Source organism: Theropithecus gelada, chromosome 1, assembly GCF_003255815.1.
Source record: "Theropithecus gelada isolate Dixy chromosome 1, Tgel_1.0, whole genome shotgun sequence".
Lineage (NCBI taxonomy): Eukaryota > Metazoa > Chordata > Mammalia > Primates > Cercopithecidae > Theropithecus > Theropithecus gelada.
In genome coordinates, this window is record NC_037668.1 from 106,484,723 (window position 1) to 106,511,647 (window position 26,925).

The 26,925-nt window shown below is 37.1% G+C and overlaps 1 protein-coding gene across 1 annotated transcript in view; it reads left to right on the top strand.

Annotated features, from left to right (window-relative positions):
* The window catches only part of PTGFR (prostaglandin F receptor), a 47,044-nt gene extending 20,547 nt beyond the window's left edge, over positions 1-26,497 (top strand). The window contains exon 3 of the mRNA XM_025402884.1: positions 25,039-26,497. Within this exon, the coding sequence (XP_025258669.1) occupies positions 25,039-25,320 (282 nt within the window). The 3' untranslated portion in view covers positions 25,321-26,497. The remainder of the gene's footprint in view (positions 1-25,038) is intronic.
* The last annotated feature ends 428 nt before the right edge of the window (positions 26,498-26,925 follow it).

The window sequence follows — 26,925 nt, forward strand, 5'->3', positions numbered from 1 at the left end:
GCACAGGGCACTGGTGCCCTGGCCCTGGCTCCTGAAACCATTATGTCTTCCTAGGCCTATGGGCCTGTGATGGGAGGGAGATGCCTCAAAGACTTCTGAAATGTCTTTGAGGCTTTTCCCTCATTGTCTTGCATATTAGCACGTGGCTCCCTTTTAGTCATGCAAATCTCTCTAGCAACTGGTTGCTCCCAGCCCACATAAATTCCTCTCCTGAAAAATGCTTTTTTTCTCTATCACGTGGCTAGGTTGTGATTTTTTCAAACGTTTATCCTCTGCTTCCCTTGTAAATATAAGTTCCAACTTTAAGTCATTCCTTTTTCCCTGTATCTGATCATAGGCTGTTAGAAGCAGCCATGCCACATCTTGAACACTTTACTGCTTGCTTCTTCTGCCAGATATGCCAGGTTATTACCCTTAAATTCAAACTTCCACAGATCCCCAGGACATGAACACAATACAGTCAAGTTATTTGCTAGAGGGTAAAATGTGTGACCTTCACTCCAATTCCTAATAACTTCCTAATTTCCATCTGCTACCTCATCAGCCTGGTCTTCACTGTCCATATTTCCATCAGGTTGTGATTTTGGTCACAACCATTTAATCAGTGTCTAACAAGTTTCTAACTTTCCCTCATCTTCCTGTGTTCTTTTGAGCCCTCCAAACTCTTCCAACCTCTGCCCCTTTCACAGTTCCAAAGCTGCTTCCACATCTTCAGGGATCTTTATAGCAATATGAATTTTCAGTGTTAGCTCATTTTTTATATTGCTATAAAGAAATACCTGAGACTGGGTAATTTTTAAAGAAAAGAGGTTTAATTGGCTCATGGTTCTGCAGGCTGTACAGGAAGTGTGATGCCAGCTGTGCTCAGCTTCTGGGGAGGCCTCAGAGAGCTTTTGCTTATGGTAGAAGGTGAAGCCAGAGCAGGCACGTCACAGGTGAGAGAGGGAGCAGGAAAGGTGAGGGGAGATGCTACACTTTTTTAAAGAATCAGATCTTGCATGGACTCAGAGCAAGAAATTACTCATTACCATCTTGCTTGAACTCAGAGTGATAAATCATTCATTATCATAAGGAGGGCACCAAGTCATTCATGAGGGATCTACCCCTATGACCTAAACACCTTTCTCCAGCCCCTACCCCCAACATTGGGTGATATGGTTTAGATGTTTGTTCCTTCCAAATCTCATGTTGAAATGTCATTCTCAACACTAGAGGTAGGGCCTGGTGAGAGGTGATAGAATCATGGAGGCAGATTCCTTACAAATGGTTTAGCACCAACTTCTTGGTAAGTGAGTTCTCTCTCATGATATCTGGTTATGATATCTGGCATGATATCTGGTTGTTTCAAAGTGTGGGACCTCCCCCTTCTCTCTCCTGCTTTTTGCCATGTGACATGCCTGCTCCCCCTTTGCCTTCCTTTATAACTATATGCTTCCTAATATCCTCACCAGAAATGGGTGCTGGCACCATGTTTCCTGTTCAGCCTGTAGAATCTCGAGCTGAAATAAACCACTTTTCTTTATAAATTTCCCAGTCTCGTCTTGGCTATTTTTTATAGCAATGTGAGAAAGGACTAACACAGAAAATTTGTACTGGGAGTGGAGTGTTGTTATAAAGATCTCTGAAGATGTGGAAGTGGCTTTGGAACTGTAAAACGGGCAGAGGTTGGAAGAGTTTGGAGGGCTCAGAAGAACACAGGAAGATGAGGGGAAGTTAGAGACTGATTACATGGTTGTGACCAAAATGCTGATAGAAATATGGACAGAGAAGGCCAGCTGATGAGGTTTCAGATGGAAATGAGGAAGTTAATGGGAACCGGTGTGAAAGTCACCATGTTATGCCCTAGCAAATAACTTGGCTGCATTGTTTTCATGACCCAGGGATCTGTGGAAATTTGAATTTAAGAGTGATGGCCTAGGGTATCTGGCAGAAGAAATCTCTAAGCAGCAAAGCGTTTAAGAAATGGTGTGGCTACTTCTAACAACTTATGATCAGATAGAGAAGCAAAGGAATGACTTAAAGTTGGAACTCATATTTAAAAGGGAAGCAGAGGGTAAAAGTTTAGAAAATTTGCAGTTTAGTCCTCTGGTAGAGAAAGATTCCAAGCAGTCTGTGGAGTAATCACTTGCTAGAGATATTAGCATGACTAAAAAGTAGCCGTGTGCTAATATCCAAGACAATGGAGAAAAGGCCTGAAAGCCATTTCAGAAGTCTTTGAGGCAGTCCCTCCCATCACAGGCCCAGAGACCTAGGAGGACTTACACAGCCTTGCAATGCTGTTTCCCACATCCAGGGTGCTCTGGCTTCACCTGTGGCTCAAAGGGCCTCAGGCAGATCTTGGGCTGCCACTGCTAAGTGTGTAAGCCTATGGCCTTGGCATCTTCCATATGGTGTTAAGCCTGTAGGCACACAGAATGCAGAAGTGAAGGCGGCTTGGTGGCTTCTACCTAGATTTTAGAGGATGTAAGGGGACAGCTGGATCCCCAGGCAGAAGCCTGTTGCAGGGGTGGAACCCCCACAGAAAGCCTCTTCTTGGGTAGTGTAGAGGGACAATTTTGGATTGGAGCCCCTACACAGAGTCCCCAGAGAAGCACTGCCTAGTGGAGCTGTAGGAAGGGGGACACCAATCTCTAGACCCCAGAATGGTACAGCCACTGTTTGCTTGCACCCTGTGGCTTAAAAAGGCCACAGGCTCTCAACCACAACCTGTGTGAGCAGCCACAGTGGCTGCACCTTGCAAAGCCACAGGTGGATCTTCCCAAGACCTTGGGAGCTCACTCCTTGCATCAGTGTGTACTCGATGCAGGATGTGGCATTAAGGGAGATTCATTTAGGAGCTTTAAGATTTAATGACTGCCTCCTGGGTTTAGCACTTGTGTGGGGCCTGCTGCCTCTTTATTTTGGCCTATTTTTCCCTTTTGGAATGGGAAAGTAAACCCAATGTCTGTACACCCTCGTATCTTGGAACTAAATAACTTGTCTTTTATTTCGTAATTTTATAGGTGGAAGAAACTCATCTCTAGATGAGACTTTGGACTTGGGACTTTTGAGTTAATGCTTTGGAGGACTATTGCGAAGGCATGACTGTATTTCGAAATGTGAGAAGGACATGAGATTTGGGGCCCAGGGGTGGAATGATATAGTTTGGATATTTCTCCCCTCCAAATTTCATGTTGAAATGTGATTCCTAAGTTGGAGGTGCGGCCTGGTGAAAGGTTATTGAATTATAGGGACGAATCCTTCGTGAATGATTTAGCATTAATACCTTGGTGATAAGTGAGTGCTCACTCAGTTAGTTCATATGAGATCTGGTTGTTTAAAGAGTCTGGGACCTCCCCCTTCTCTTTCTTGTTCCCCTCCTCACCAGGTGATGCACCTGTGCCCCCTTAACCTGCTGCCATGACTGTTAGCTTTCTTAGGCCTTTACCAGACCAGATGCCAGCACCATGCTTCCTGTAGAGCCTAAAAACTGTGAGTCAACTAAACCTCTTTTCTTTATAAATTACCCAGTCTCAGGTATTTTTGTTTTATAGCAGTGTAAAAATGGACTAACACAATGGGGATCACATTGCGATGTAAGATTTTGAGAGGACAAACATCTAAACTATACTGATAAAGTTTTCTCTTTTGGAATTAATCTCATTTTTCTGTCAATTGAAGCACACTGGAATGTGTGGGAAACAGTGAGGAGGCTTCTTTGTGGTGGGTAGAGGGAGAAAACTGGTTTTAGGTTTCCCTTCTCAATGACTGGCCTATACCACCCAACCTGCAGAGGGGAGGGGGATTAATGTGCTATCATGACTTTAAGAACAGGTAAATACCATTTATTAACTGATTATTTTATAATTAAAATCAGAACACTCAAATATGAATACTGGTTAAGTAACTAACATTTTCCCTCCAAATTTTCTTAAAGAAAGTCCAATATTTTGTAAATGAAATGCCAAAATTACATGACTTCACATGAAGTGTAGTCAAATGTATATGTGACTGGTGGCTAAAAATCACCTCTCTAAAAAGAATATGTTACTCTAGCACGTTATACTGATTCAAATCTGAGTTTTTTTAATTAGAGAAATTACAGTTCTGGACACTCTTTGTCTTTATTTATACATGTAACATTTTCCAAGAAATCTGCTCTGATTATTCTACCTTATATTTATCTCTCTTTCTGTAGATAAAATATAGCATCTAATTCTATACGATTATAGATTTTGTGCTGTTTGTTTTGTGACTAATCTAATCTGTCAAGTGGCTAGAAAGCTCCTCAGTGACAGAGTGAATTTCATATGTTTCTACTCTGTTTCCTATGCTGCCTCACACACTACTTGGAAAAGTTCAAGAAAAATGCAGCTCATCCTTTAGGATCCTTTAGAATCCTTTCACCACAAACAAAATTGGTGAATGAAACAACATCCTTATAGCTGTGGTTATGAATTGCATTTGAATGTCACATAAGGATTTTATTTTTAAAATGCTATTTCTTGTAAAAAGAGTCAAGATTTTTGAAATGTAACTATAAAACTGTGATTGTGATGATCGTTTTAAATTTAAAGTTCTTGCTTAAGAATTTTTCTGTAAGAACCAATCCATTTTTTTTTAAAAAAAACCACATGCATAACTCCTACTATGTGCCAGACAAGATTCTAAGTGCTTTACAGATGTTAACTCACTGAATCTTCAAGACATTTTGTAGAACGTAGATTTCCTTAGATGTGGAAAATATTTATGACTATGTATGTTCAGAGGGTTCACCTAAGGGATGCAATCATATAATACAACATCGTGAGCAGTTGCACAACATTATTGGCCATATATTATATTTGAAATTTTAGTTAAAATTAAAATGTCCTCAGATATAAGTCAATATTCGAGGAGAAAAACTCTGACATGAAGAAAACACAAAGACATGAAGGTGGTTGTGATATGTAGGAAAAGTAAACATTAAAAGGAGGATGATTTTTGTACTCTGTCGTTATGCTGACACAGGGCTGATTGAGAGCAATCTTTAAGCAAATTTGCTAAACAAGGTTGCCTTTAATAGTGTTTTAAAAGTAATTTTTGCCTCTGTTCTCCCTTCCAGAGCATTGACAATGCCCTCAGTCTCATACCCTTTTCTGTCTCCAACCTAAATAGGTATTAATTTATCTGAGTAAATTTTAGAACTCAAAATTTAAAAAATGGACAGCTATGTTAGTTGGCAATGAGTATTAAAAATAACCTAGATTTTGTACAGAATTTTTTTTTTACCTTGGAGAAGTCGTTTTTCTCTCCTATTCTGTCATTGAAAGGTTAAAACCACATCCAGGGGAGAGAGAAGTCACTGCTGAGTGTTGTGAGGAACCAGTCATCAGGCTTTGATTAAAATCAGAGGGTGCAAGAAGGAGCCAGTTCCAGAATGTTGATAACAACAAAACAAACTTTTGTCTTGAAAATGTGTTCATCTCTCACTGAGCAGCCTGTTTATCCTAAGTGTCTTGAAAAATCTGACGTGTTTGCTATCAGAACACTACTGTTTGCAATCCTACCTAAGCATATTTGCAGCTGCAGGATACCATAGTTCTTGATTTTTAAAGAACCAAAGATAAATGTCCTTAGTAAAAATTCACTATATGAAGGCACTTAAAATATTACCATAAATACCATACCTAGGCACTTAAAATATACCATAAAATGTACCATAAATGAGTTTAGAAATACTCATTCAATTATTCAATAAAATTTTTTATCAATGCCTTCCATGTGTAAGATACTGCTCTAGATGCTAGGGCTATGGTGCTGGCTGTGTTGCTGGACAAAGCAATATCCCTTCTCTTATGGGTTACATTCTTCTAAAGGTGGTGGTCAAAGAGGGGTAAGGATGATTTGGAAAGGGGTAGATAATATGTAAACAAATACATTTACAGGATGATTTCAAAGAGTGATAAGTGCTGTGATTGTGGGTGGGAATGGAACTATTTTAGATTAGATATTCAAGGACATCCTCACCATGAGCTTAGTCCTGGGTGACAAAAAGGAGCCAGGCATGGGAAATTGTTGGGGCAGGGTGGTTGAGCAGAGGAAAAATCCAGCACAAAAACCCAATAGCAGGGATGAACTTCTTGTAATGAGGAACAAAGCAAAGGTCATTCACTGGAGCAAGGGGAGTATAGATGAAAGTGGTAGAATTTGAGGACACAGAAGAAGGTAGGAGTCAGATTATCTAGGACTTTGGAAGCTATGGTGAGTTTCAATTAAAATTTTTTTGGAAGCCATTAGAAGGGTTTTTAACAAGGGAAAGGTATGATCTAATGCATGATTTAAAAAGATCATTTTGGCTGCTTTGTAGAGAATGGATTATAATGCAGGATTATAAAGCAGGATATAGCAGAAAGTTTTATTTTGGAAAAATTTTTTGTTAGAAATTTCATTTAATGCATGAGTAATAAGTGATTGCTTTTCTGGAATTTATATTAGGAAGTAAGACAAATAATAAATTACTATTATGCCAAGATTAGTTTGTAAATAACAAAGAAAATGCTTTCAACCTAGATGACGGGTTGATAGGTGCAGGAAACCACCGTGACACATGTACACCTAACAAACCTGCACATTCTGCACATGTATGCCAGAACTTAAAATAAAATAAATTAAAAAAGAAAATACTTTCAAAATAATTTTCCTTATGGCTTAAAACACAATTATGTTTTGTGGAAAAATTTTAATGGAAACATTCAGATATATCTTATCTATTCTACTTGGTTAATAATCTCAATATAACTTCTCTGTTAGTTTAGCAAAGAACATTTTGATAGACATTCATTTGGCTGAGAATATAAAGTTATGTATCTACATTTTTCTTTTTTTGAGGTGGAGTTATTTGACTCTTTTTATTACTCTTTTATTATTTCTTTTTGGCTTTGGTTTTGCACAGCTTTGTACACACACAAAAAATTAGGCAGCTCCATGTTTTAGCTACAAGTTGTTCTATTTTTTTGACCCTAGAGAAATCAGTTTTGAAGTGTCCTAATAATTATTTTAATACAAAAGAGAAAGGTTCCAACACTACAGCATTTGTAATTACAGTATGAAAGACACACACACACATGCATTTATAGCACAGCATGTATTCCATGTTAGATGGACAATGAACCAGGAATTTAGACACCCTTATTTGGGATTCAGTTAGGGTTTAATTCTGGAATTTAAAAAAACATTTTTTCACGATTGATTTTAATATCACATCTCCCATTATTTCAAATGTGTAAACATGAGCAGGGGTTATCATTTTATTTTGCAGCACTTTTCCATAAGGCCTTAACATATTTTAAAAATTGAGTACCCTGCAGAAGCAAATCTTTCTGGGGAGCAAAAGAGACAGCCCCACTGTAGCTAGCCTCAGTGAATTCTGACTTGTCTGAGTCAAGGTGCTTAACTACTCTTCAGCTTCTGTCACTGGGAAAAAGGATCAGTATTCATTCCCAGTTGAATAGAATTCCTTGACTTGGGAAACTGTTTAGGTTTCCTAATTTGGCTCTGAAATCGCCTATCAAATATTTATAAGGCACTTACTATCTGCAAAGCTATCTTGATTTTTGTCTCTATCAATAAGCATCTTCATCATGGCTACTCCACAATATGTGACTACACTGAAACCATCTCTGAGAGTGAGAAGCTTGTCTCCCAAGTCTATATTTGAACCTCTCCTTCTAATTAAATAAGTTCATATAGCCTATTGTAGCGTGCAGAAATTTCTCACTACCTGAGTTTGAACATAGTAGCCACGTGTCTTTGGCAAATTATTAAGGATATTTGTGAGCTTCAGTAAAATATAGATATTAGATAATAGATAATAACCTCTGTAAAATATAGATGATATTTTTGATTCTATCACTGATTTAGTCAGGTAACAGTTTTCACATGATATCCGGTAAGCATCCAGTGAAAGGTGCTGTGTGATTGTTATTGTTACTGTTATGGCCATGATTCCATTTGGTACTCTAGTAAAACTCAGTAGTAACATATGAAAACGTTCAATGAGTGGCTACCACCGGCCTGTGCACATGTGCTACAGGGTATACAAACATGACTAAAATGGAATACTAACCTCAAAGGAATTTGTAGTTTATTTGGGGAGGCATGAACAGAACCAGTTTTGTTACAAAAGAATCCTGTGAACAAGTGCCCTTGGCCTTCCAAGGAACAGCTTTGCTAAGAAACTTCATTTATGTTTAATCTGTGCCAAGCAACTAAAAGAATTCTGGACCAAAGGGCTCCTGAGTTCATATACATTGTGGTGTCTGGTGGTCCCTGGGCTTAGTGGAGTAGGTTCTTACCTACCAATTATGAGAATGGATTCTCTTCTAAAATTGCAATTCTTCTCTTTTGACTTAATTGGTTTATAAATTTCCTTTTTTATTTTTTCCATGGGTTAAATTATCTTATCTTTTCTTCACACTGATTTCTTTTCCATAAACTTGTAGTAAATGTCATTTCAGGTCTATACCACTTCCTTTCTTTTCATGCTGTGCTTCCTAATATGAATGTGTTTAATAAGGTCAATTCTCCTCCAAGATGCCAACCAGACACCATTACCTTTTGGGATTTTGGGCTTATGCCATTCTGAGTTAGGGGGTTTTGGATCTTGTGTCTTTCACTGGTTAAACAACCAGAGAAATCTTAAAGTTAGTTCAGCCCATCTTCTTTATGAAACAACTTACCCGAATACAAATATATACTTGTTGGTTATATATATTTATCTCCTCTTATTTCTTTAAAAAGTCCTGTTCTTTTAAGTGAGGACATTTTTGTGGTATTATTTGTAAAACCTCTTAAGAATACAATATCTTCCCTATAACCACAGAGAATGGGTTTGGCTTTCTGGCATTGGAAATAATACCACAAAACTTGGTAGCTTAATGGAAAAAATAAGAGAATTTATATACTGGAAAGAGAATTGTGGAATTGGAACTAAAGTTTTACAGCAGTGCAATAAAGAAATTTCCAGAGCTTTTGCTGACAATCTCCTAAGAGCAGGACAGTCTTTGGTGGTCATTTTCAGATCTACTCTTCGGATGACTTAGAGCTTTCTTAGTTATGTGAGTGAGTCATTAGTGTAATTTGGTGATGATTTGCCATCGGTTTGGGATCGATCATGGTTAAAGTATACAGAGAATATCTCCATTGCTTATCTTGAATGTGTTATAAAGTCAAAATAATTTGATCTAGTAAGCTGTTTTTTATGTTAAAATTCACCTACCACTGTGGTGGACTTTGTCAAGTACTTGTTAGGTAGGTAGATATGTTTTAATTGCTGTTTTTTGTTACTTGGGGTGTGAGAATTAGTTCCGTGAGGGACTTACAACCTTGTCATTTCATAATTTGAAGGCAAGTAATGGCAAGGCCCCCAGCATTCACATGCTTGCAACAACTCTGAGTTCATGCAGGGGAGGAAATCTGAGCTACACTTTTTAATCTTGTCTGCTCAGGTAGGATAGTACTGTCACATGCGGCCGCCAGGCTGGCTCCTCTCTCTTAATTTCCCATTCGCCAGCCCTATAGACACTCCACTCCCTTCTGTATCAGCTGTGATTTTTGCTCACTGCAACCTTTTAAGTAAGCCACCTTGCCTTGTTGCTTTAATTACACTCCAGAGGAATTACTTTCCTTTTCCCCCGACTATGGGAAAAACAATTATTGAGAGAAATTCTCCTTGGCAAAAGTGGGTAGCTAAAGTTTGCCCTTCCCAGTGATTTCAAAAAGAGAAATATAATAATCACTTGACAATTATAAGAAATGATGCTCTTATTCATCTGGTACATACATATATGGCTGAACTACTTGATTATTGCCTGTGCCATTCTGATAGATCGATAACAATGTTCTAAATATTTTGACAATGACCATTGATAGGGCGTGTACTTACTAACAGTTATATGTGTTCATTATATAAAATTTGAAAAATACAGAAATAATTGTTTTATTTTATTCTATAGTTGGTATTGTTAGCGTAGATAAGTGATTTTGAGTTTTCTAAGTTGGTTATATATTCAGCAACAGGTTGAACTCATTGGTTTCAATTGTTTATTGAGTCTTATCATTTTTTTAGGTAACAGAAGTTTATCTCTTTTCTCCTGATTCTTATACTTCATTTTTTGTTTCTTATAGCATTGTCAATACTATGTTAGACAGTAGTAGTAATAGTGGGCACCCTTGTCTTGTTCCAGATTTTAAAGTGCATCTACACTTTGTCCAATAAGTGTAATGGCTGTTGTAGGTTTTTGATCTACTATATAGAAATTTCACTGTTTCCTAACTTTAAATCACTTATAAGTACTGTATTAGTTTTCTATCACTGCATAACAGAGTCCTATAACTTGGCAGTGTGAAACAGTGCTCCTCTTATCTCACAGTTCTGTAGGTCAGAAGTCTGGGTGCATTCAACTGAGTTCTCTGCTCAGGGTCTCAACAAGTGTCTGAGATGAAGGCAGGAGCAGTGTTGGGCTGTTACCTGGAGGCTTGGGGGAAGAATCATTTTCAGAGTTCATTCAGGCAGAATCCATTTCCTTGTGACTGTAGATCTGAGGTCCTTGTTTCCTGACTGGCCCTCAGGTTGGGGCTGTCTTCTGCTCCTAGAGGCAGCTTGCATTCCTTCTTCTGTGGCCCCTCTATGCACAAATCAGAAAATGTGCAAGGATTCTTCTCCCACTGGGAATCTCTCTGGCTTCTCTTGCTACCAGCTAGAGAAAGTTCTCTGCCTTTAAAGGGACTCATGTGATTAAATTAGGCCCACTTACTCACTATCTTAAGGTTGGCCATGCCATATAATATAACACAAACATGGGGATCATATCTCATTATATTCACAGGTTCCAGAGACTAGGTTGGGCATATTAAGGGGGTCATTTTTGAAATTCTGCCTAACACAAGTACATACCCAACTTTTGTTATGTACTGTTATATTTTTGTTCATATTCTTCTACTCCTTTCTCAAAGCATATACACATGTATTAGAGAGGCTCTATCAAGCTTGCCCAACCAGACTAATTTTGTTATTGTTGTTCTATTTTGTTTTGTTTTAGGCTTTTAGCAGCCTGAAGCCATGGTTTTTAGCTTCTGTCTCTAGTGATAAGCAGAAAAGGGGGATGAGGAAGGGGCTTTACTGGCCCAACAAGAAACAGAAACTAAGAATCCATGACTATTCTCTCCTGTGGACACCCCTGCAAATCTACTTTTTCTAAAAAAATTGGTTTGGCTTTGTGAACCCAATTTATCTTTACTATCTGTTTGGCCTTACTCAGGTTAATTAACTTCCTTTTGTCTCCTTTTCCTTATCATTGAAATGGGAATATTAGTAGTACCTATCTCAGAAAGTACATAGGAATTTTGCAGTAAGTCTTAGCTATGTAATTATTACTATGTTAACCAAACTAAAACACTTTTACTTCGTAATCTTCTTTATTTTCTTAACTACATTATAATTATTTTCCCTTATATTCAAGCATTCCTAGATGACATCATTTTAATGGCTGCAAAGTATTTCATTGTGTAGGTGTACTGTAATCTCTTTTTAGAAATCCCTGCTTGTTGGAGATTGCTTATATATTTTTTCATTTTATAAACTACACTGAGATGAACAACTTGTAGGTTGTTGTACACTATTTTTCTTTGATTCCTTAGAATAAATTCATAGACATGGAATTGATTTAAGGAGAACTGGCTTACAAAGGCTTGTGATATATTTTTCCAAATTGCTCAAATTGCTCTATAGAAAGATTGAACTAATCGGCACATTTCCTTCCTCTTAGTCCCAGAAATATCATTTACTTTTAATGACCCTTTTTATATTGTAGAATAATATCTTTAGAGACTGAGTCATAGGTAGTCAGTACCTTGAGACAGTGGAAGAAAAAGGAGAAATAATTCAAGTCAAAACTCATGGGGGAAGTGGTCATGAAAAGAAGTCTGAGTTGAAGAATAAGTTTTGTGGGAAAGGAGAATGTGAAAAACATGTATAAATACTTTTGGACTAACCAGGAAATAGGGAGTCTGGCACAGGTAGGGTGGATAGGATCTACACGTAGCTCTCAGATATGACAAAGGTTTTGGTAAGGATTACTAACACTGCAACAGAATTTTATTTAATTTTTATACATGGCACAATATTTTAAACTAGCTTATATAATAAAGAGATGCCACATTATTATGGTGAACCATATTCTGTGGCTTAAATGATAACTTACAAATGAGTGATGTTTTAAAAGTTTGTTAGGTGGGGTCTGTCTGCATTTCATTGTTTAAAGAAGAGACCCAAAGGGTTTTTCAAGTACTCTGGTGATTACTAATTTAAATGTTGAATGATACACTCCTACCTTTTGGGAACTATATGCCTAGCATCTAATCCAGCTAATATCTCAGTATCAGATTTCTGAAAATAAAAAAGTGAAATTTCAGCAACTCCTTTGGAATACAAAGATCTAGTGCAACTTACATAATACAACAATGTGTGGATTGCTTAATCTTAATGTTGCCTTTTGGGCAGCTGGTGTAGTTGCTCCTATTGAGTATATCCATTAGCTTACTAGAAAAGAATGACATCACATGATGAGGGCACTTGTTCAAGGGTGTGAACCTGTCTCCATCCCTGTATGCATCCTTCCTCTTTAAAGCCCCATCCCTTCCACACCATACTCAACTGCACACACATAGGGCTTGATGAGTTGGTTGGCTTCACAATGCACTGGAGCAAGAGTAATCCATTTGGTATCAACAAAATGAGGAAGAGGATAAATACATGTTATCTAGAGGATTACTGGACTTTTATTAGTTCTTGAAGTGACTTCAGAACCAAATATCTAGATTTGATTTATAATAGATGCCTTATAAATGCTTCTGGAATGAATATTTGCATAGGCCAACTGTTCAGTTATGTGAGTCAGCAAAAAAGTTAAAAAGACATTAAAAGTTCTATTTGAATTCCCAGTAAAAGAAAGGCAAGACATTTAATTACATCCTGCATGCTTTCTTTCTCACTGGCAATACAACCTGATGAGAATTTATCTACCTTAGCTAGTGAACAATGTCCTAACTAAAGGAGCTTGGGAATCACAGTGTAATTTTAGATGTTATAGATCTGATGTAGTCCCAGCTCTGATACTAAATGGCTATTATCTTGGGCAAATCACTGATCCCTCTTGCTTTGGTTATTTTTTCTCCTGTGAAATGAACAAATTAGACTACACAATTTTTATATTCTTTCCAGTTCTAACCTTTTATATCTTTCTCTAATAAAATATTTGTCTTATACCAATCAGAGGGAAATGTGGAATAACTTCATCTAAAGCTCTACACTTTGGACAAATGCAAGATTTTTTTTTTTTTTTACTGTTAATGTATTTGACCTAGGATAACCACCTTGGCTTAATTAAAGTTCACATAAATCCTCCAACTGCTTCTTAATGGTATGAAAATTGTTACCCCATCCCCAATTCCAACATGCCAGATGAGTATCAGGAAGCCTAAACTGAAGCAGCCCAAGACTATTGTAATACTTCCAGCCTTACTTAACCTCTGTCATACTGCCATTCTCAAAGATGTAACAAGGAACCAGCAGTGCAATTCTGACACTAACTACATGGACTTAGTTCAAATTTCATAGATATACAGCCGAGTCCCCCACAACACTGCCCTGACTTCAGACACCATCTGCAAGCCTGGGAGATTCCCAACCACTTGCACTTCTGACAAACTGGCTACAAATTCAGTTTTCCCACTATCCTCTTGCATTTGATGATTTACTAGAACGACTTGTAGAACTCAGAAAAGTACTATACTTACAATTTTATTATAGAGGATACAAATTAGGACCAGTCAAAAGTAGAGACCCCCATGGCAAGGTCTGGGAGGGTCCCAGACACTGAGCTTCCATGTCCTTAGGATTAATACACCTCCTACTGTATTAATGGGTATCATCAACCAGGGAAGATCATCTGAATTGTGGGTATCCAGGGTTTTTAATTAGGTTTCAGTCTGTAGACATAATTGATTGAATAATTGATCATGTGACTGAACTCAGTCTCTAGAAGGTCAGGCTGATATTATGTGGTTCAAAGCCCTGACCCTCTAATCACATGGTTGGTCTTTCAAGTATGGCCAGTCCCCATCCTGAAATTCTTTAGGGTTCCACAATGAGTCACCTCATTAACAGAAATTGAGACATGGTCCAAGGTGTCCACCAGAACTAATAAAGACACTCTTATCGTTAAGGAAATTCCAAGGGCTTAGAGACTGCCTTCCAGGAACCAGGGACAATGACTAGTCAAACTCTATTACACAGGAAGACTTAAAAGTAGTATCAGAATGTTTTGTTTGTTTTAAAATCTTAGAAACTGTTCCAATTGGAAGTAGTCTTCTGGAATTAGCATATTCTTATATTAATAATTCTTCACATAATGATCATACCAAGGAAACACAGTTGATTTTGGTTGATTGCTGAGACTTGTTTGTGCTAGATTTACAGCATGCCTTTAAAAACAAAAACAAACAAGTGAAAGAAAGGTCCTGCCCAACACTGCAAGAATTATACACAATTTATGTTATTCACTGGGACTAAAAAATTATTGCTAGATCTTTATTTTAAAGTGGTCTCCTATTCAGCAGCAGAAAATTGAAGATAATTAATGCTTTCTTTATGAGAGGCTGTGGAGTATGGGATTGCTGTGGCATCAAGTTCAACACACTGAGAGCTGAGATTTGATGCATTTCTAGAGATAGTGTTAAATGAGATCACTGGATCCTGCTAAGCATTTTCTAGTGCTCTTTTGCTGTATGTTTGGTGTCATTCGTCAGCAGGGAATGGTTGAAATGTGAGGTATAAATTGGCAGAGTAGAGAGAACCTATGCAGTTTTAACACCATAGCCACAGACATCCAGGGCTCCTAACATTTTCTCCTAGATCTTCCGGAACATGGAGGGCAGGACGAGAACACCAGTGATTTTATTGGAATGAAGCCAAGACAGTAACATTTTTGTATGCTCTTTATAATATAGCTCTGAAGAATGAACAAATAAAAAGAATAAGGTCACCATGTATATCATTGTTTGGCAAGTGACAAATGAGACAGTAAGCAATCCTCAGTCAGTAGCATGACAAGGAAATACTCAAGACAGACTCTGACCTGTATTGTGAATGAGGTACCTTGATGAAGCAAAGGTTTGGGCCCAATAGTGAGTCAAGGAGCCATTTCAAAGATGGGCTACAGTCACTCATTAAAGGGGATAGAACACAACTGTGCTGATTGTAGAATTAACTGTGACTTGTCCATAAAATAGATGGAGGATACAATCTGTTTTATAGAAGGCATATCTTGAAGGGCCTTGTAGCTTTGTTAAGGACAGATGATAGTCAGCAGGCTGAAATTTTCTCTGTAGTGGACTACTTTGATAAATTCTCAAGGTTTTATTTGTATACATTACCACAAGACATAGACTTCAGTTACAATGGCAGCAAATATAATATGTACTACCGACTATGAATTTTTAGGTAAGATAAAATGCTTCTTAAAAGATTGTTAGTCAGAAATCTGGAGATTGGTACTTTTTTTTTCAGAAAGAACGTCAGCTCAGCCTATGGCTGTATACTGCATTGTGACATTTATTTTTATTTAAAAGTTGGATTTTTGTGATTTAAAAAAGTAATGTAAATCTTCAGTTAAAAGTTTAAATGGCATAAAGACAGTCAGTTTTCATATAGTAGTAAAATTGTTTGAATTTTAGACAATGATTGATGGCCTCTCTTGATTGTATCTTAAACAAAAGGACTTACTACACTTTTTTGATTATCAGTATTATGCAAATATACCAGTAAACAACTGCCTTCTGAGATCTTAGGGAAGTAATGATTAATGAAGTATAAAAATGTAATTGTAATTGTATCACCCAAATTATGTCAATGAGATACATTAGTGACATATTTATGCTAAAAAAAAGAGAGAGAGAAAAATACCTCCCTCTCTCCCCAAATCTTACAACACATTAAATCTGTCTTCTGTTGCATGTTGAACATAACAGTATCAGGAACTTGATGAAAGTTGGTTATTCATTTATGATGATGATGAGGCTGCTGAAGCAATTGGTATAGTTTTGCGCATTACAGAGAAGGTTGTATGCCAGTTAACAAATAGATACCCACTATGTGCCCAACACATAGGAAAAGAAGAGTCATGGTTTGTGACCTCCATGGATTCTAACATTTCTTCTCATTAATTAATTCCTTCACTTGATATTTACGGAATGCCAGTATGTACCAAGTATTGAGCATGGCACTGGGAATAAGGGTGTCCAGAAGACAAAATCTTTTTCTTGATGGAGTTGACGGTTTAATGGAGTCATGGCATATGCTTCCGAAACAGTAGAAGGGTCAGTAATACACAGAAAATTGTCAGGAGAAAATTATGTGGGATAAAACCATTACACCAGATTGTTTTGTAGAGGAGAGAGATTGGCACTGAACTTTGTGGCTAATATTTTAGGCCATGAGATAGGAAATATATTCAAAGAGCTGAAAATTACATGGGAGAGAGTATGATCAGAGATTTAAGCCATAGGCTATTACCTAGAGAATGCTTGGTATATATTGACTTATAATGAAGAAAGATGAATTTCAATTTGCTGCTTTGGTATGCTGAAGAAAAATTAAAATTGTAACTCCAGAGAAGTTCAGAAAGTTAACAACAACAACAACAAAAAGCACAACACTCAAATTGTCTTATCCTCATGACCAAACAACCAGATTGACTCAAGTACCAGCATTACACTGAACTAATTTTAATGAAATTGACTGGATTATCAGGAAGGGCTGACTCTTTTGTCCTGACCAGAAGTATATATGGATTTTATCTTTAAGTAGACTCATATTATGCTTTAGGGTTAAATAGACATTTTTTATTAATTCTGGCTCAGCTCTTTTCTGTGTGTTCCATGTGCCTTAATTTATTGGTCTTTTAGTATCTTTGCATTTGGTCTACAGGTTTAGATTGGCTTTTTCAAAGACTGATTTTCTCTAAAATGTATGGGTATCTTTTATTTTTGAAAGGACACTCTTCTCATTAAAAATTTCCATCAAATAAAATAGGTAGATGCTGAGGCACAGGGAACAAGCACATACATTTCAGTAAAGAGCTAGATCCCCAAACAGTGAAGCAACAAATGCATTTTATACATAGTTAGATGTCCAGGCACAGTAAGCAACACACACAAACTTCAATAAATAAGTAGATGCCAAGGCACAGAAGACCAACACATACATTTCAATAAGTAGTTGGATGCTGAGACCGTGAACTAATACACACAGTTTCAATACGCAGATAGAGGCTGAGGCACAGCGAACCAACACACACATTTCAATAATAGATAGATGCCCAGGCACAAAAAGCCTATACATATTTCAATAAGTAGATAGATGAGAAAAAACATTCTCATTAAATAATTAATTATTGTACTACAACTTTGAGAATGCTTTGGAAAATCTTTCCAAACTACTGTAACAATAAACTAAATGGGCCAGTTGGAAATTTCTTGCTGGAAAAAACATAATGTGTTATAGGAGGGATGGTTTACTGAAACACCTAACTGGTACAGTCTGCTTTTGCTATTAAAACAACGTTGCCAGCAGTCAAATAAAGTAGTCTTTTATTCCTGAATCATTGTACCTCCAATATTACAACTAACTACTGGACTAGCTTTTTCTTTAATTCATAAATGAGACGCTAATAATTACTTCAGTCGTAATAAACATTTTTTATTAGGATGAAAATGTCTTATGCATCTATTATTACCAATATTTGGAGCATAACTGATATTTTCTTAGTGTAACTATATGTTTGATGTAGGTAATCATATCTGGAATGAGCTAGAGTTTATGATGATACTACAAGCATGAAGTAAAATGCCTCAAATTCCTTTTGTGACAAAGCAAGGCATACATACAAATATAAGATTTCATAGATGTGTTTTCTTCTTCTAAGACTTTGAATTTACCTACTGAGTTTTTAATTTCCACCGCTGCCAAGGAATAGAAATGATAAAATAAGGATAGCTCTTGGGTGAATACAAAAGTTTGGATTAAAAAAGTAAAAACAAGGTCCAAAAGGACATCTGAATATTAGTCTAAAGCAGGGGTCTCCAGTCCCCAGGCCCAGGCCTTTTAGGAAATGGGCCGCACAGTAGGAGGTGAGTGGCAGGTGAGCAAACATTACCACCTGAGCTCTGCCTCCTGTCAGATCAGTGGCGGCATTAGATTCTCATAGGAGCACAAACCCTATTGTGAACACATGGGAAGGGTTTAGATTGCACACTCCTTATGAGAATCTAATGCCTGATGATCTGAGGTGGAACAGTTTCATCCCAAAACCATCTCCACCTCCAAGGAAAAATTGTCTTCTACGAAACTGGTCTCTGGTGCCAAAAAGGTTGGGGACTGCTGGTCTAAAGAATGAGAGAACATGCGGTGTTTGGTTTTCAGTTCTTGTGATAGTTTGCTAAGAATGATGGTTTCCAGCTGCATCCATGTCCCTACAAAGGACGCAAACTCATCCTTTTTTATGGCTGCATAGTATTCCATGGTGTATATGTGCCACATTTTCTTAATCCAATCTGTCACTGATGGACATTTGGGTTGATTCCAAGTCTTTGCTATTGTGAATAGTGCTGCAATGTTCTCACTCATAGGTGGGAACTGAACAATGTGATCACTTGGACTCAGGAAGGGGAACATCACACACCGGGGCCTATCATGGGGAGGGGGGAGGGGGGAGGGATTGCATTGGGAGTTATACCTGATGTAAATGACGAGTTGATGGGTGCAGCAGACCAACATGGCACAAGTATACATATGTAACAAACCTGCACGTTATGCACATGTACCCTACAACTTAAAGTATAATAATAATAAATAAATTAAAAAAAAAAAAGAATGAGAGAAAAAGAACTACTGAAATGAAAATCATGCCATTTATCATGGGACAGATAAGAAGAAGGAAGATAAAAGGCACTGAGCATTGTTTTATTCCATCTATCACTATTAGTGAATCTATTGGTGATACTTTTTTACAATTACCTTTTCATTCTGGGACAGATAGCTGTCCTCTGCACATTCATTGTTTTGACGTCCATCCTTCTGAAGGACACCTTGGTTATGTGGTGTTTACTTATTTGATTTTCCTATTGGTTATATCTGTTGTTATGGGCACAGGAGATTTGGAGCAAAATATTTATTAGCACCAGATCCTAATTTTTTAAAGAGATGCTAGTAAAAATATAATCATAGAAATATTGGATGAGAGAGGGCTAGAATCAGCTTGAAAGACAACTAGACATAGGCAGATGGAACTAGAATCATAAAGAATTAAAAATGAGCTCTCCTAGTGCCACGGAGGCTCTCACACAAATCCTTAGTCATCATCTCCAACTATTCAAATCTTGACTCCACCACATTTTTGTTAGGCCTGACCTAGGGCAAGTTAACCACTCTGTACCTCAGCTTCATCTCTCAGAGGTGTTAGCAGGATTAAATGAGACAATAGATGTAAAATATTAAAATAGTGCCTGAAACATACTAAGTAATAAATGTTAGTTTTTAAAATCATCTTATTTGTAAATAAAACGTAGCACCACTGGCCTCATTACTGGGAATGGTGTAGTGGAAGACAGACTTGGAATCCAGATAGACTTGGGCTGAAATTTTGCCTTTGCCACTTACCAGCAGTGTGAACTTGGGCAAGTTAATGTGTCTGGGACTTGGCTTTCTTTTTGGCAATATCAGAAACATAGCAACCACCTCTGGGGGTTTTAGGAGGATGAAATGGGTTCATATTTATAAAGTGTTAACACGACTTTCTCCTTCCCTTTCCTCCTTCCTTGAAGACACACGGGTAAAGAAATTCCATGATCCCTGCTGTGCCTAAGCCACGCCAGTGGACCTAGTCTTCTTGCACCACCCCTGTGGCTGGAGGTTTGAGACAGACAGGTATATTTGATGACCAGCAGTAGGTGGGTCAAAGCTTTAAAGTTGAATCAAATTAATTGATTAGTCAGTGAGTTTGATTTAAAAAGATTGAACTAACAACCTATTATGCGAGGATGCAGGGATGGCAGAGTTTCTTTAAACAAGAACAAGTCGTCTAAGACAGAGGTGTCTCTGTTGTAACACCTTGAATCCCACCACCTCCATCCCAGTTCCCAAACCCTTCTGGGATCTGGCTCAGGTAGGAGTCTCTGCACCCCTGCCTCTTTCTCTTCACCTGCCCCAGTGATCTTCAACTGTGGCCCTTCCTTAAGAACAGCAAAGGCTTATGGGGAGATGTAAGGTTTATCACCATAACAACTAAACAAGTTAAAACTCACTTTAACTTTACTAGGATTTCTTATCTTGAGTAAATAGAAACTTCTGTGCAGACTAGAAGTTAAAGGTTACAGAGAATCTGAGGAGTTCCTTGAAACAAAAGTTCGTATAAGTTTTCTTTCCTTATATATATATATATATATTTTTTTTTAACCTTAAATCCAACTTGACTCTTGACCTGAGGTTGCCTGGCCTACTTTTTGTGTAACCCTCCTAACTCCTGTACTTGTAATTGCCTGTTTCTTCTTGTCTTCCCCAATTCAACTGTAGGAGTCTCTTCCTAAAAGATGTTGTACAAAGCAGAGGAGAAGGATTTGAGAAAGTTAAAGACATAGTTCCTACCCTCAAGACACGAGGGACTATGATACACATACTGACATTATCTCATTTCAATATGTTCTACATATTATACTGATACTATGTTTATCAATGTTAAAGAAGTGGTGTCACACATAACGGCTGTATAGAATGAGAGATTACTCAACTACAGAGAGATCAAGAAACGTTTTCTGCAGAAGATGGGACAGGAAGGATAGGAGGATTTAGATAGGTAATTTTTAGTGAGGGACGGGCAGGAAAAATGGCATGTTTTTGGCATTTGCGAAATATTCTGTAACTAGAGTAAACAAAATGAAATAAGAAGAACAAATAAATAGAGACTAGAAAACCACTTAGGAGTCTATAATACTATGTTTGCTTTTAAAGTGATAAGACACTCAACGAGAAAGGACAGAAAAACAAGGTGTGGGTTGAGAGGCAACATGAAAGTGGATCAAACAACTTATACATGGGTGCTGGCTCACATGTGACATCTGAGGCTCCAGAATTGGAAGTTTACAGAGTCTCACCCTGTTACCCAGGCTGGAGTGCAGTGGTGTGGTCTCTGCTCACTGCAACCTCTGCCTCTCAGGTTCAAGTGATTCTCGTGCCTCAGCCTCCTGAGTAGCTGGGACTACAGGCAGGTGCCACCATGCCTAGCTGCTAAATTCATTAATATCAAGTCACAGATATGTCACTGTAACTCCACATATGTATGTACAAATATTTATATATCCATATTTTCTAAGTATTTGAATAATTTGAAAAATAAGCAGGGAAAATTGAAGCTTGTTTTACTCTACATATCCACTGAGTAAAATTATTAAGTAAGAGAGTATTTTCTGTAATATACTATGAACTAGGATCAATTCACAAGGGAATATGCAAGGGAGAAAGTAGCTAATGTAGTCCTGGAGGCACAGATAGGAGTAGTTTGTCCAAAAGGAAATGATGCTCCATTGAGCTTTGTAGTTATTGGACCATATATAGAGTTAGTTTATTTCTGTCCAGTGTATTTTCTTAAAGAAAGATTGAGAAACTAGAGTATAAGAGGTAGGAGTTTGCAAACCATTTTGTATGAACAGCAGCTGAAGAAATATAAGACTAGTATTATTTTAAGATATGTGAAAGGCTGACACTTAGTAAATGGACTGATTATCCCATGATGCTCTAGAAAACAACATTAAAATATGTTGAGTAAATTTTAGTTCCTGGTAACAGAAAACATTCTACAACTCATACAGCTCAAATGGAAAAGATTTTTTCCTGAGTAGTACTGAGACTTTCTTCTCACATACTTAGTGGCATCCCTAAGTAATTTCTGCTTTGTATAGAAGTCTGGACTAGATAACATTTTCCTGCACCCTGTAAGATTTGTGATTCTGTCTTCTCATGAGAGGTGATGTAGATGGTCCTCTATGTGCATAATAAATGGAGCCCATTTTGCTTCCTTCTGTTCTCAGAATCCCCTCAGTTACATTTCTGTTTTATTCACATTAACTTGGGTCTTGGTGGTAGTGCCATCTAGCACAATGCCTAGATACAGTAGACACTCAAAACTACTTGCTGCTGGATTGATTTACATTTATAAATATGCAAAGGAATGGAAGCATAATTGTTGAATTTACCATTGCTTTGAATAGTAAACAGCCACAGAGCCTGACTCTGGCCAACACATGTACAGACATGGGGGAGAGATGATGGGATAACATCCAGAATAAAACCTTAGCAAACATAGGCTCTATTATCTATGAATAAAGTAGCCTGGCATATCCATTAACTTTAGTGGCCTTAACAGTTGATAGAATTGTTTTAGGTGGCCCAAATGAATGGAGATCCATTGTATTACCAACTATTTTGTTCTTTGCAACCTGGCAATAAACATATACTCTCCTTCCTCCATGCTTCTTTGACCTCATTATTTCTCTTATGTTAGTGTCCAGTGTTTTACAGTCATCAGGTGAATTGACTAATTTTTTCATAGAATATTCAAATACTTTGTCCTGTCTACTTCTCAGAACTCTAATCATCAACAAAGATATACAACTGTAATGTGCCAAGGTTCGCAGGAAGATATTTTGGAAAATAACCCATATTCCTTTAGTTCCATGTACTGGGTAGCTCTTGGAAACTCTATGAAAGGCTGTGTGTATGATGAGACTCTCTACATAAGTGTCTGGAATACAAGTGCAGGTGGGCTAGACAGATAATAATGTTCTCAAGGCTTGTCAGGAGGCTGTTGCCAGAGACCAGAGAAAATGGCTTCCGACTGCTTTTGATGAACCAGCTTGCAGACATCCTTGTTCTGACCCGGGTTCCCTCATGTCCCTTGCCAGTCTTATCAGGGCTTCAGTTTTCCGGAGATTCTGTGGTAACTTCAGTGCTGCTCTACTCACATCCACAGAGATGTACACAAATAATCCACATCAGTTTTGATTCTTTAGTAAAATAGTATATTTCCACACATTTCTTAGGAAAAAACATGATTTATAAAAGTAATGCATGATCTATGTAGAAAATTAGTGAATTTGAGACAAACAAAACGAGGAAATCAAAAGTCTCTGTAGTTCTGCTGTCTAGAGTTAACCAATGAAAACAATGACATACGTGCTAGGCTTTTATCTGTGCACAAAATTACATATTTGAGTTTTTTTAAAAAATGGAACCACATAATCAATACAGTTTGGCAGTTTGCTTTTTAAAAAGTTAACACCGAATCACAAACATTAAAGTCTGCCTAAATCTCAATTATGTGAAAGTACTATAATTTATCTTCTGTTGGATACTTAGGTGGTCCTGAATTATCAATATTATGAATATATTTGTTATTATTAATATACTAATGATAAATGATATTTCTTTTACAGAAATACTCTCCCCACATTTATTGGTGGCTAAATAATTAGTGCTTCTTCCAAGTCAGGCTGTGGAGTAACCCCTATCCAAGGCTGGGGTTGGGCGTTAAAGGTGGGGAGAGAGTAATGATGAGTGCTTGGGCAGTGCCCCACTGTTCTGGGGAGAAACCTGGGCACTGGGACCCCTCAGAAGAGGACTCCATGCCTTTCCATATCTGGTGACTACACTGCTGTTTATAGGGGAGAGAGGAGAATCAGAGAAGTGTGCACCATGTAACTCAAAACAAAAGGAGTTATACAAACAAAAGCTCAGAAGGGCATGGTGCATCTGGGACAGATGAGACCTTCACAGTGGTTGTATCATAGGGAATTTGCAGGGGAGATGAGAATATAGAAGTAGACTTCAGATGCATCATCAAGAAGCTAGCTGAGGAGTTTGTACTTTATTGTGTAGACAAAGAAGGTTTTGATAAAGATCTTCAACCATTGGTATCATTGGGTCAAATTAAGATGTACATTTCTTTCTAGTAATGGATCTTGATTTTCTTTTTACTTGTGTTTTGGTCTTTGTTACATCATCTTTTAATGGTGGCAAATTGACCCAAATTTCACTTTTCAGTTTTACCCTTTGTTTATTTATTTCTTATTTGTTTGTACATCCAAGATGTTTTCAAAGTCACCTTATATGTTCCACAACTGTTTGTTTGGAAGTCAAAGCTGGGACCAGTGATTTGCTTAGTTCTAACATGTAGCTGGGACAATTTTATAGAACTGATTCCATGAAATGATCTCTTCAAAATCATGGGTGGTCAGGAAATGGACACATGAAACCACGAAATACATTGGTACTGTTAAGTCACAATGGTAGTGTAGAGAGAAACTCCTTTCCTCAAAGTCCTTAGAAAATTCCATTGCATACTTTCTGAAATGTTTTAGCCAAGTTAAGGCTAGGGCAAAGAGATGTAGAAAAAGAAATATAAAATTGAGGAGAGTGGTATCCTTGTAGTTAACAAGCAGAAAATCTAAAAGTAACATTCGTCATATACCATTTACAAATTAATATCAGATGGTCTAAATTCATTTTGTAAAACTATTTGTTAGCTTATCTATAATTTATTTATTTAAAAATACTTCACTGAAATAAAACAGATGTGTGTTGGCTTTGCATTGACTATTCTCAGAAGTATGAGAAGGTCAGTTACTGATATCAATGTTTGTCCTCCCTTAGGTGATTCTCTTTATGCATATTTGACTTTCTATAGAAGTTATCAATTTTGTAGTTCTAATGTCAATTTGAATTCAAATGATTCAATTGTCTCCATGAGTGTTTCTGCTATCATTCATTTCTTTCTATCAGTATTTTGCACAATAGCATCACTCTGTAGAAAGTGAAATGAATGTCATCCAGCATAGCTAGTTAAGTTTTAAAAAATTATAGGATTGAAAAAAGGCTGCATCAACTAATTTCCCTGTTTTTTTCTTTTCTAGGTGACAATGGCCAACATTGGAATAAATGGAAATCATTCTCTGGAAACCTGTGAAACAACACTTTTTGCTCTCCGAATGGCAACATGGAATCAGATCTTAGATCCTTGGGTATATATTCTTCTACGGAAGGCTGTCCTTAAGAATCTCTACAAGTTTGCCAGTCGATGCTGTGGAGTGCATGTCATCAGCTTACATATTTGGGAGCTTAGCTCCATTAAAAATTCCTTAAAAGTTGCTGCTATTTCTGAGTCACCAGTTGCAGAGAAATCAGCAAGCACCTAATTTAATAGGACAGTAAGTCAGTGTAGGGCTAGAACAAAATTAAGACATGTTTGGCAATATTTCAGTTAGTTAAATACCTGTAGCCTAACTGGAAAATTCAGACCTCATCATGTAGTTTGAAAATACTTTTGTCAGATTCAGGTTTTGAAATTTGTCAAATAAACAGTATAATTGTACATTTTTCACTTGTTTTTGCCAATGGGAGGTAGACACAATGAAATAATGCCATGGGAGTCACACTGAAAGCAATTTTGAGCTTTATCTGTCTTATTTATGCTTTGAGTGAATCATCTGTTGAGGTCTAATGACTTTATTTGGCCTGTTTGCCAGAGAACATCTTATTGCGGCCTGCATAGTGAAATGGTTATTTTGAGATCACTGCTCTGTAGCTAATCCTTATAAATTAGGCTCAATAAAATAAAGCACTCTTATTTTTTGATCTGGCCTATTTTGCCCGTCATTATGTAGCCTTAATTAATACATGCATGGTCATGACACCCGGAAGTCATGACGGTTTATTGTAACAACCTTTGCATATTCCAGGTCTGGCAGACAGGTTGCCTGATCTTGCAATCCTATCTAGAATGGGCCCATTCTTGTCATATTTGACAAATAGGATTACTTACATTTATTATTATGAAGGTCGATTGTTGTTGGAAGTGTTTTTTGATGTCACAGATTAGCGATTTTCAAATAATCATTTTTTTCTCTGAAAATTTTGCGCATGATTGCGCAATAAATAATTTTTAGAGAAACAAAGGCTCTATCTCAGCACACTGATGGACAACTAGAATTACAGCAGTTTCAAAACTCTACCATGGATAATGCAAACAAACAGAAGCTACATGTCAGTGATAGGTGCAAAGAATATTGGCAAAAGGTGCTTTACTTTGAGCCATTATTTGTGTCAGAGAACAAAAGAAACATAATCAATATACAATATTCAAAGACTATCTGCCGCTAGTATGTTTCTTCTTTACACACATATACACACAGACATCAGAAAATTCTGTCGATAGCAGGTTCATTAAATTTGTAAGATGGCATCTTCTAAAGCCTGTGCTACCAGTACTAAGAGAGGAAGAATGACAATTTGCCAAGTACTTGGGGATTATTATAACGATTAACTAGGCGATCAAGAGATAATCTCTCTCCAAATTTTCCAGTAATAATTGAGACTTTTTCTTTGCTTGTTTGTGTAATTCAACCAAAAGAATTTCAGTACTCATTCAAATTGTCCTAGGTCTATCAGAAATAAGGGTAGGTAGTCCTGCTTTATAATAGGAAAATACATTTCTGTATAAGAGTTCTTTGCTTTCATTAACTTGGATTCATTTAAAAATTAATCTTCTCTGTTAGGCTGATTTCCGATTCTCTAGGAAATCTGTGTAATTCAATGAGACTTAAATTATTATGCTCATAAATATCTGCTTTTGATTGGTAATTTACATTGGAAGTCATGTTAATTTTTAGTGATTTCTTTGTAAATTCCCATAAGTAAATTAAAAGGAATTAAGCAAATAGCCTCACTGAAGATTTAAAGGCAATACTTTTCCAGTAAGTTTAAAGAAGAGAAACACAAACATATTGGCACATGATATTCTG